Genomic DNA, 12,075 nt, shown 5'->3' on the forward strand with positions numbered 1-12,075 from the left:
TATATTTTAAAATCTAGTCCAATATTCTATTCAGAATATTTAAATAAAATATAGGTCGTATTAATTAAAATCCTGTAAATATAAAGTTGGAAAAATAAAAATAGTAAAAATGTTTTATAGCAGGGAATGACCGACTTGCTCAGCCACGCGCTCGGTTCCGAGGTTTTAGAGTAAATCCGTGCTATTCCTCACAGTCTTCTTACCAAAAAGCACCTCGCCTTCCGCACATTATAGTCAAATCCTTCAGGATCAATGGTCTTCGAGGCAACGCAATATCTGCTTGCTTGCAATCTCTAAACTATCTCATACATCATTCAAAACAATCAACGTGCGAGGCTCTCAAAAGCCAAACCGACCATCTCCGCCTTTTGTCAACGTCTCAATTTTATTACAAACAAAAATACGTAGAAATTCATGCAGTAGCTCGAACAAATTATCGCCTGCAGAAAAATATTACAAACGTAAGAATCTGTTCGTAAGAATTTGACCAATTCTCTTCTCTATCTCTCTTATTGTTGGTCATGTCATAGAACACAGAAAATCGTGTATACTATCTCCTCAACTTAAGAGGTTGTCATTATTCTACGATGGTTTCATAAGCATCCTTCATACGTGTTTGGTTTTGACACCGATGACATAATGCAAGGAAATTTCACACCTTCGTAACATGACCAGACAAATTTTGTTCCATCTGCATGTCGCAAGCGATATACGTAACGTAGCATTCGTATCTTTCTTCGAGTGAAATTGAGATCGGATCGTACGAAAGAACATATCGAAGAGCATCTAAAATGGCCAGCAGTTTTAACTCTCTAAGAATAGATATAGCTACAGCGCCAGGATATAAACTATCGTATTTCCGAAATTACGATATAAGTATTTAGTTACTGGAATACCGCGAGGGTAGTAACGTATTATCGAAATTAATTTTCATCTTGCGTGTATACCGTATACTCCTGGATAGGTCACGGTTAAATCACGGTATATTTGGTACAATTATTTATTGCTTAGCCGAACATGTGTATGATATTTGAATTATACTGGCGGTTCACAAGAGCATAAATGTAACGCGTGTAATGCACGAGGTTATTTCATATTAACCATGCAGTTGCGACCACGATTCTCTTCTACATTACGACCTACAACCATGAAACAGCTTTTGTCCAAACCATCGATCGTAGTTGGGAAACCGACAATAATAATTGTTAATTTAACAAATAGAGGTATGTCATCGAGTAAACAAGATTGGAGATCGCGCTCCAACTATGCGTGCGTGAATGTACGTTAAATTTTGTGCAGCCTTCCCCAAATTGAAAAAAACACAGTTCGGAATTCATAGTTTTCGAAATTTCGTAACAACTTTTCTTATTTTTCTACAATCTGTCCATCTCGAAGAATAAAGGAAAGCATTCGCAATTACATTGAAACCATGTTACTGCGAAATAAAATGACGATGTGCCGCAACACAAACGCGTCGCGACATTAAAAAAGGAGTTGTCATACGTTGAATGAATTACAAGTTTTAACAGTTTGGACGTTTACCATTCGTTTGTCATCGCTTTTTTGCCACATGGTACGTAACTTATTTTTGATAATAAGAGACTATTTTTCATTCAGGATATTAGTATTGCGGACGATAGAATTTCTACGTTCGTAGTCCTCGATAGCAGCGAATATCATAAACGCAGCGTTTTTACGAAGTCAAGAGATGATGAAGAGATCCATAAGGTCGAGAAATTTCACGCGGAGAAACATTCTTGCTTTTAAATATCATCAAAAGCGTCAAACCCGTTCAGATATCGTCTATTTTTTCCCTATCCCTATTAAGCCATGCGCTAAGGGCGCATGGAAGGGCATCCATGATACCATAAAAGCATGCTGATTGGAAATTTCCTACGCTAGATGGAAAACGAAAGCGATGGAAACCTTGATGGAAAAATCGACAAGAGATCGGTTGGAGTGAAACATCTCGGAATTATTTTGAATCGTTAAAATGACACGTTTCTTGGAAATCTTTTACGATTCCATTAAATTTTCAACGATATTCTCAAAAATGACGATCTAGTCGTGAAACAGGTAAAAGATAGGTAGGAGCCGTTGGTAATTCATATTTTCAATGAACGACGAAATTTGTCGTGTATTTATCCGCGAATTTCCAATCGATATCTGATATTTCACGCCTCGTGAAACAAAACGCCTCGCTCTCCCCCGGTAATTTTCCTCCCGGACTTCTTTGCAGCAACGGCAGATCCGCAAGCTCCTTTCACCGCAAAGAAACACCGCTTTGTTGTTAAACAAACACGTGCGCTTAAACTTGATTTACTCGCGCTTTAATTTCGTTCACAACTTTTTTTTTTTTTTAACGCTTGTTTCGGTCCATACCTACAAACAGACAATATCAAAAGAATGTTAGGAAGAAATAGGAGATACAAACGTCCGTCTGTCGTGACTTGGTTCGAAAAGTATCAAAAGTGATTATTGGATAGCCAATAGTGTTAGAGCTCGTGAAACGTACCGTTTATTAAGCTTATCGAGACGGAAACGAGTAAAGGACGAGATCGAAACGTACACAAGTGTACGTGCGTTTATCGCGTTGTTAGTAAGACGATAAGAACAACCATGAGTTATGCCATCGGTACGTGCATGTCCACGAGTAATTTCGCTGACTTCTCGCAGCTGTATAACTCGTTCGTATACGCGCGCAAAGTCCGCCGAATACTTGATCTATTACATACCTGAAAACCTCTCTAAATACGGATCGCCTAAAGTTACCAGTTCATTTTACGTGAAACATGAAACAACTGAAAAAGTTACGGACACCAATCAATAGATTCGAATCCTGTACGTTCGTTCCATTCACTGGCCGTAAATATCGCAGCTGTCGAGACGGCGAAATGGTTTTTTTTCTGTTTTCTTGCACCAGATGGACGAACGATCGCACTATCGTCTTCATTTTCTTTTCCTTAACGCACTGTTCGTTTCTACCAGCTGGCAATTTGCAAATAGTCGTTTTCATAATAACACCTTGCACAGTCGACTATTAGCAAGTTATGTCTAAGCAATCATGGAATCTTTGCCTCAAGATAGCTTAAAGAGGTAATTTTATTTTTTATTTCCGCCATTTCTCGCCGCGATTTAGTTAAATAGTCTTCCAGTTGAATTCAGATTGCTTGTTTTCTTTCTTGAGTTTATCGTCCACCTTCGTCGTCACGGAAAATAATTCAATTTAAACGAAATTCTAGATTCTGAGTTTCGCAATAGCTTGGAGAAAACGTCGAAAATGTTACATATTTCTGTTGAAAATTCTTACGGAAAAATATCGATTCTCGAGGAATACGGATTTTAAACGCGAGAGAACATTTAGGTCTGCTTTCTGGCGAGCTATTCTTCCAAGATAAAAGTTCTGTCTACGAACCGTGTAATCAGACAGAAGAGTTTTTAATGGAAATTTTTTCTACAAGTTAGTTACCTCGTAACCACAGCCATTTCTGTATCTTGTTGGAATTACGTGTTTTCTTTCAAAAAGAATATACAACAGAGTTTCATTGTAGTTGATAGCATGGTTGCGACATCGTCATCTTCAAAAATTGTACTTCAAATGAAAAGTTTCGCGACATTGTATGAGCGCAAACCACGAATAATTTATGGATTATTTCATTTTTCTGTTTTATGTAGCAAAAAAAGTCATTGTCACGGATGCTGGTGTTATCGATATTTCCTACAACGCAGTAAACTTTATTTCGATGATTTATCATCGCCGTAATGTTTGCCCGTAATGCTCAATAAAACTTGCTAACGCGTTATAAAGGTAGTCCAACATTAAAAGTAATATTTCCAAATTGCAACGTTATAAGGCTAATTTGCCGCTTGGATAGAAGGGTCGATGTATAAAGCATAAGGGTGGTTTTCGGAGTTTCCCGATACTCTCACACACACACCATTATGAACCTAATTGCGCGACCGATCTCCACATGTACGACAGTTTGAGTACACTCTCAAAGGATCGAATCCCTTGACGATAGCACCAAACAACGGAACTTCGGACACTCGCTTGTACGGAATGTATACTTGTGAAACTCAAAATATCTCGCACATTGACGCATAATAATGCAACTCTCGTCTCCTTCTTAACTTCTTCCAAACGCGTAATGAGTTTTTCTTTTAAATTATGCTTTAAGAATTTCTCGTATCATTGACCGGAAAGAAGATGTTTGCCTTTTTTTTGAAATGCTAATCGTCTTTATAAAAGAAATTAATAATTCCCTTTGCTTCGCTTGTCATGAATTAACAAAGCGTTATAAAGCAACGATCGATCGATGATTTGGCTCGATCAAACACCGTCGATTCTTTCGTTTGCAATATTTCATGACTTCGCAGTTGCCGGCTGACTTTTAACTTCAAACGATGCACTCGTTGCGCCTCTATAACTTAGCGTGAACCAAAATTTACGTTTCAGTGGCAGCATTATTTATCGGGCGATCGAAGCCAAGCGTACTACACACAAACCGAGGTTTATGACTTCTTCTCTGCCATACGAACCGTTCGAATTGCTGAGAAAACGTATACCTTTACCATTCGTACTTGTATGTTGCAACACGTGCGGTCATCGTAAACGCACGTTGCTGCAAACGTTTGAAGCATGCATATCGAACCGATTTGCACGACACGTTGACACGCGTATTTGATTTGCATATTTTTGGATGCTAATATGCAGACGCATTTAACCGTAAAAGAGAATGTAACGCTTTCACAGAAACGTCAAATCGACTTACCTTTGAAAAGATATTTTCTGTCAATTTATTTGAGTTTCTGAACCAAAATTATATAAATCGATCGTAAAAGGAAGATATATGAATGCGCGACAACGTGTACTAGTTATCTTATTTCATGATTCACGAATATTGGATATTTTTATAATTCACGAATTATAGAATTTATTATCTATTCACTTTTGCAAGTTGTATTAATAATCGAATTTATCAAGTTACGCTAAGATTTACTGACGAAGAATATCCTTATAGGCGCCAAGCAGAGAGAAAGCACCGACCAAGAAATTATTTTAAAATTCAACTATTCTCTATCTTTCGCTTCGTTTCGAACAAATGAGAACAAACTAATAAGATAAAATAGAAAAAATTTGCGAACGACCACCATTCGTTAATTTACATTGGCGTAATATCGGGGACAAAGTTCGGCAATTTCCAGGCGAATTAAATCGCCGATATCCGTATTCGCTCTAATTAAAATATTGGAACGCGCGAGAATGATTAAACTAATATCTCACGGGTTCGACTGCTAACCGGCTAACGCAATTTAAATACCAAAAACGCGCTTTGACGCTATTAGTTTACAAACCCCATTTATCTCGAACGCCGTGTGCACACGAGGGGCTGCAACGTGTGTATTGAGCACATCACGCGGTGTACCGGTGCATATGAGATATCAAAGTAAATTGACACAGCTTTACTTGACAACCAGCTAAAATTGCTAAACACTTTCTACGCGTTTAGCCATGCGCCTGTATAAACAACCGAATATATTTACATTGCAGAATAAGTTCTCCCGCAGGATCTCTCCATTCCTGAAACGACGAGTGCCTCTACAAAATGGAATGGAATGAAACTACGCGACATTGTTTGCACGATACCACCGAAACATGTCTGTAATCATACATATTTTACGCGTACATCGAAGCAGTATTACGTTCACATCGTTAAATAATAAATAAAGTTGATTAATAGCACTCTGTGGCGTTACTGTTAAAGCGTAACTCGACTCTGTAATGTTCAACACGTTGACTGTTGCGTGAATTTTATATAGCCGCGATAGATTGAAATATACAACACCATAACATTTCATTTTTGTAAAATGTTATATCGTATTTACGCGTATTTTTCTCTAACAATGTCATTTAAATCATTCGCATCGTTGACAAATTTTTAGTCCATGAAATATATCTCGTTTTAATCATCCTAAAAAATGTAGTGAAAACATCGCGGTCATCGATGATCACCGTGGCAGTCAGCGTGTTAATACGTGTAACGCTTTACCATTCAAATTTAATTTTAACCAGTAAAAATTCATTCCCACGGAAAACGCTCGTACAATGTCTCGTTAACACAACTTTATTAATTAGTCGTCGTCACAGGGAGACATCACGTTCTTCCATTCACAGTTTCATCGATATATTTGCATTTAACGAAGAATATCGGTTCAAAGCGGCAATGAAACGCGCGCAAAAATGGCAGATGACGTGGGACGAACACGGGAAATCAATTTCCAAGGCGTGAACGGGGACAACAATTCAAGAACTTTGTGCAACGAGTGCAACGCTTGTAAATGTACTTCGACAAGCGCGTGAATGGCGATTCTCGTCACGTGTGCGGGAACTCGCGCGCGCATCAAGCCGCGCACACTCCGATATCACGTAGGGGTGGCCTGCCGGTTACCGAATAAATCATTGCCCGTGAAAAATATCCCTGGACCCTTGGGTAAACGACGGGACGACGGCCTTTTGTCGCGAAACCGCGAAACTTTTCAATTGAAAGTCGAACCAGATGCAACATCGTCCTCCCTTTTCTTCCGCTTCTTCTCCTGTTACTCGACATTCTCGCGAAATCACTTTTTATGCATGAACCGAAAGATCGAGACGAAGATTAATTTTCAATTGACAAAACGAACATCGGAAACGGTGAAAAATTGAACAACTTTTTAATTAGTTTTCCACCGAAATGTAATTAACCCTGCTGCATTCTGCCTGTCATTTGCGATCCAACTGTATTTTTCTAACGCTAAAAGATATTCCAAGTTTGAACGAAGTATCCAAAAATTCTATTTGACAGACAATTTTACGTTGAACGCTTCGACAAGTTCAAAATCTTTTTCGTTTGCCAACGTGAGAGCGAGATTGAAATATAGAAATTCGAGAACCGTAACAGAATTAATCATCGATTTGACACGTTTGTCTATAAGTATATTAGCTGTGACGAGTTTTATCGCCATTGTATCGAGTGCGATTGGACATCTGTAAGAAAACTACAACTCCATAAAGAAGGGAGGGTTACGAAGCCATCTGTGCTGATTATGGTTGACGAGGGAACTGAACTGTACTGTCAGCTTAATGTTTGTCCTACGCGAAAAATACCCGATCGTGTAGAAAAAAAATCGCGAGAACACGTCTATCGAGCGTCTGTTTGAGAATATAAAACTGGATATGTCACTAAAGTCGAGAACTTTTATAAATCTTTAGCGTCACATCAAACGCGATTCACAGTTTACTGTGCTTTGGATAATAGTGTTGTAATTTCACACATGTGCATATACTCAGCCGCCTTCGCTTCAAAAGCTGTACGTGCTATTGATTGTAAGTACGCATTCTGATAACTAAATCGCCTCGTACGAGACCTTGCCTCTTGCCATGCGACGAAGTAAACATTGCGACCATTTTAAAGTGATCGTACGTGCAGACTTTTGCCGCATGCAGGCAAATTTCTATATACCACGTATTCTAATCTACTCGATGCTCTAGCCGATAGAGTCCAGTTCAAATTTTCGCTCGATCTACAATTTGCTGCATAATAACTTATTAGATCAATTTATTTCGCAGAATTTATAAGAAAAATGTGCAGTGCAATAATAGTAATTACACAAAGGCAGTGGAATAAATTCAAGTGCAAAGTAAAACAGAGACTAATTAAATGAAAAAGATATATATGTATGTATGTAATAGATAGAATTCCTTTGAAGCAGTTAAATTAAATTCCCTTGTACAAAAGCAAATAATGGAATAATAAGAACGTTCGAACATTAAGATCTGGCTGCATATTGCTAATTATATCCATTATGCGTATGCTAATTTTGTATACATATCCATATACGTGTAGAGAATACAAAAATGTCTTTTTTCAGTTTATGTAATATCTGTACAGGTATATTAAATTACTCAGAGAAGAAAGAAGGTATGGAAACGAGCGACAAGCTTGGTTCATTTAAAATGGTTAATGTATACAATTGATTTCGCATCAGCGAGATACGTCGATTAATGTCAATGTAAGCGATATTTAAGCTAATTGCTGAACCAGCCAAACCAGTCCTCGGTCAATGCTCAGAGCATCGTTCTTCCATTATGCAGTTAGTATAAAGCAATTAAATTAAACAGTTGATACGATCGATCCAGATTGTTCAGGTGTCAGGTTATCGATGTGCATGACGCAAAGTGGGATAATATACATATAGAGTAAAATCGTGGGTGCCATTGTGTCTGACCTGGGGCAAACATATACTCAGGTATGTATGTAAATTGCGCACCTCGACACATGCCGTTAATGGCTGATTGTCTCCTTTTCTCTTCTACACTTTCACAGAAACGACGAGCCAACGCTTTCGATAGAAAAACTCGACGCATTCGCAAAAACTTTAAACCGAACATAAACTAAATGCTAAAGTAAATCGGTAAAAAAAACTGTTCGTATGCTATTTTTTGCCTTGGGCGCACGAGATATTCGCGTACTATATAATCCCATAAATTGATCGAATTTTAATAACGAATACTTCGATATTGTGCCAGGTGATATTAAAATGTTTCTGTTTTTGTTCCTACTTCGAAAGTTATAACAATACTATATTTTCCGTTACACGCGAATGCAACATTTTTATATATATTTTTTACGCCGTTTCCGATAATACATGTTTGAATTAGAAGCATTATTTTAATGCATTGGAAAAATATTATAAACCTTCCGTTATACGAAACTTTGTGAAAACGTTCCAAAATGTGTTACTGTATTATTTAACGCCTTGAGTTCGTATCACGAGTCTGACTCGTCATCGTAATACCTACAATGGAGAAAAATAATGGCAATATCGTTGTATACGAAGTATACAATGACGAGATAATCCGAATTAAATGGTACATCGAGGGGTTAAAGACTATAAATTGTAACGTTAAATAACTGCATCTTTGAATTTGGTGCCTTAAATGAATTTGCTGTGTATAATGAAATCCCATTATTTATACATAAACGTTGAAATACCTTAAATCAATTTACTCGTGGTAATGTCGAAGAACAATGTAATAACGAAAACAAGTCGTAATTTACGCTACTCTTTATTAACGATCATTTGCATGCCATTACTACGTTTAATGCTTCGTAACACGAAGAGTTCTTGAAAAAAAGTTACATACCTTTGTGACGATTTCGTATTTTAACTAACGTAAGAATAATTTACAGTTATACGTAATAAGTAATATCGTTTCGTTCAACCGAGATGTTTATTATACTATCGTTTTTCAAATTTAAACAAAAATGTAAAGACACTGCTCGAATAATGAAATTTAAAACGAAGTTATATTTTATGCCAACATAATGAACCAAAGTAACGAAATTACATTTATAAATAAAATGATTCTTTTTTGAAAAAGTTAATTGAACCAACTGTAACCCTCCTGCGCAACACATACGCGTCATTTCGAAAGATACATGTATTTGAAAGCAATTTCAAGTAAAATCACCGTTATTTCGTGATTTTATTTCCAATGATAACAGGAAAATCCCATAAAAGAATAGCGCATCATACCGGTGAAACATTAATCTGGAAAGTCGATGTTATAGCCGACGAGTTTACTATGAAACGATGCAGACAAAACCGAAACTCGGACATTGAAGTACTATCCGGTATCAAAAAGAAAAAAACGAAACTGAAAACGAGAAGAGGTACACGCGAACCAATGCTCAAACGTTGCTTTAAGCCATTTGACTGCGATATTTTACACGGTTTACGCACGGCCGTACAAAGAAATGTAAACATCGCAACCGCATACAATTCAACGAAGCATGTATATTTGGACGGTCGCAACAACTCACGAGGACTCGCACACGCAATGTGAAGTTTGTTGCAATTTTTTATTCGTACAGAAGTGTCTCGTGGAAACAACAATGACACGCGAAATGGTCCTGAAAACGAACACAAACAGCACTCTACCACCGTACTAGGTGGTATGCAATGCTACACTTCCTGAAAGATTTATGCCCGCTCCATGTGCGATTTCAGCATTTCCAGCCAGTTGCAAGGTCCAGTGAATTGCGTCTAACCAAACTATCGATAGACGAACCCGGGTTTGAATCGAAGAATCCAGCGAATAAAAATTCAGCGCACTTACCATTACGTTAAAGATGCGACGTCCCTCATGCTTCGGCGCCCGATACAAGCATTCCTTCACAGCCGGGCGACGTCTCCGCTGAATACACGACAGCCTGCACTTTGCACCAATTCATACTAAACGCACTTTCCCGAATTGCTCCCTTCACACACCGTTCATCAGAATTCCTTCAAGTACACTGACTAGGCACTCTACGACAAATCGGCAACAAACCGGCAGTGAGACTGTAAATCTTGAACACGATCGAAACAGGGATTCAAACGCTCGCTCGAATACATTCGACCGAATAGACCTTTACGCACTCGCTCAATCGCCACGTTTCAATTACCTTCTATGCTCGTAGAAAGTAGGAAAATTACAGCAAAGAACGAATAGAGATACACTCGCCATGGACACAAACGGACACTATTTTATTCTTTACTACATCGACTCGTTTAGAACGAACAACAGTCAAACGTAGAAAAGGATCGTCGTGACAGTTGTAACGATTCGTACGACACGTTGCCCTGTCATGTTCGCGGCATGATCGCGGGAACCATCGACAAGCGATAAGACATCCGCAAAATGATCGCACGATCGCTGGGATTTACACTTCGTATCTACGCGAAGCGACGGCAACGACACAAAACTCGCGATGAGATCGGACGTTTCCGCGAACGTGACTTGTTTTCGGACAACAAAACGTGACGGAGCCACGCGAAACGGGGTGGTTAGAGGTAACAGGGTGTAACGCACACGACTCTCCAGCGGCAGTTGACGCGACACTAGAGAAAATCCGAGTCCGCTTGCCGCCACCGGATGCCAGACGCCGGACGCCTGCGCCCTTTGCCACCGCCTCCACGAGCCACGAGATTTCGTGCAATCGACGCAACGCGCCAGTTTAGCTCACGATCATTTCGCAAACGGATGTACCGCCGACCCGTCGAATATCATTAGCTTCTTTGTTTTCCGCCGTAACATCCCCGACAGTCGATAGAATTTCACGTCAAGGTTACAAAGGCATTACATCGAGATTGCAATTCAGACTTTTTCCATACGATCCAAACAAGGAATTTCGGTCTTTCGAGCTTACTTCAAATACTTTTCTTATCGTATTATCGATGCGATATTCCTTAACGCTTGAAACTGTTTCGGATCTGCCCTCAAGACGCAGACCGCAACATCTACGAAACATCGGTCACGACGAAATACAACGTACACGCGATTTCTGCCGTAAAAACCAATAACATGACAATCGAGAAGAAGTAAAATAGAGGTCAGAAACAAACTATCAATATAGTTCGTAACTATTAAACTTTGTCAACAAAAAGAAATTGCCGATATTCACTGAGAATTAGAAAATAAGTTAATTGAAAATTTTGAAATAGCACCGCATATTTTTTCTGATACTTTATCGTAGCTTCTAAAGAGACGAATAAGCTTAAGTGATTTTGTACCTCAAAATTGAAACAAAAATTTGTAAAACGTAGTTACATCATACATCGAATTATTTCTGGAGAACATTCTTATTTACACATCTCGTATATACCATACCTACTTGAAACGAATCACGGTAACGGTTCACTGTAACTACGATTGATTAAAACGGTCTTCAGAAATGTTTCGAATGAAGTTTTTCGAAATTCTATAGTTAACGAGCTCTTCCATAGGTACTGATAATATTCACAAAGTAGTATAATCGTGGGATTACGGTTAGATGCAGGCTCTTGGTAACGAGCATGGGTTAGTCAGGTCGAGTTCGGCACAGATGCAGATAATGGAATCGTAATGCTATCGGCTGATCGATGATAATTCTACATCGTTCAATGGAAAGCTTGTGGTCTGTGAAGTATAATGAGCACACGAGAAATAGTAAGCTTCTGTGATTAACAAGCTTGGCACAACGTTTCTCTCGATGCAATGGTAATTTTGCACTG

The 12,075-nt window shown here is 38.6% G+C and overlaps 2 protein-coding genes across 4 annotated transcripts in view; one reads left to right on the forward strand and one right to left on the reverse strand.

The window, feature by feature from the left end:
* Positions 1–12,075, reverse strand: part of Sol1 (CUB domain-containing protein Sol1) — a 549,725-nt gene that overhangs the window by 521,820 nt on the left and 15,830 nt on the right. The window contains exons 1-2 of one of the 3 annotated variants that reach the window (XM_069121834.1): positions 11,232–11,483; positions 10,160–10,350 (exon numbers count right to left, since the gene is read on the reverse strand). The exons of 1 other annotated variant lie outside the window; for it this stretch is intronic. In XM_069121834.1, coding sequence (XP_068977935.1) covers positions 10,160–10,162 — 3 coding nt within the window. In that variant the 5' untranslated portion in view covers positions 10,163–10,350; positions 11,232–11,483. Of the gene's footprint in view, positions 1–10,159; positions 11,484–12,075 lie in introns of those variants that run through there. One more of the 3 variants, XM_069121833.1, reaches the window with a different exon arrangement.
* Positions 8,151–12,075, forward strand: part of m (zona pellucida domain-containing protein miniature) — a 59,184-nt gene continuing 55,259 nt past the window's right edge. The window contains exon 1 of the mRNA XM_069121839.1: positions 8,151–8,286. The gene's annotated coding sequence lies outside the window, so the exon portion shown is untranslated. The remainder of the gene's footprint in view (positions 8,287–12,075) is intronic.

The sequence above is a fragment of the Bombus flavifrons genome, chromosome 10, assembly GCF_040668555.2.
Source record: "Bombus flavifrons isolate JBK064 chromosome 10, iyBomFlav1_principal, whole genome shotgun sequence".
Classification (NCBI taxonomy): domain Eukaryota; kingdom Metazoa; phylum Arthropoda; class Insecta; order Hymenoptera; family Apidae; genus Bombus; species Bombus flavifrons.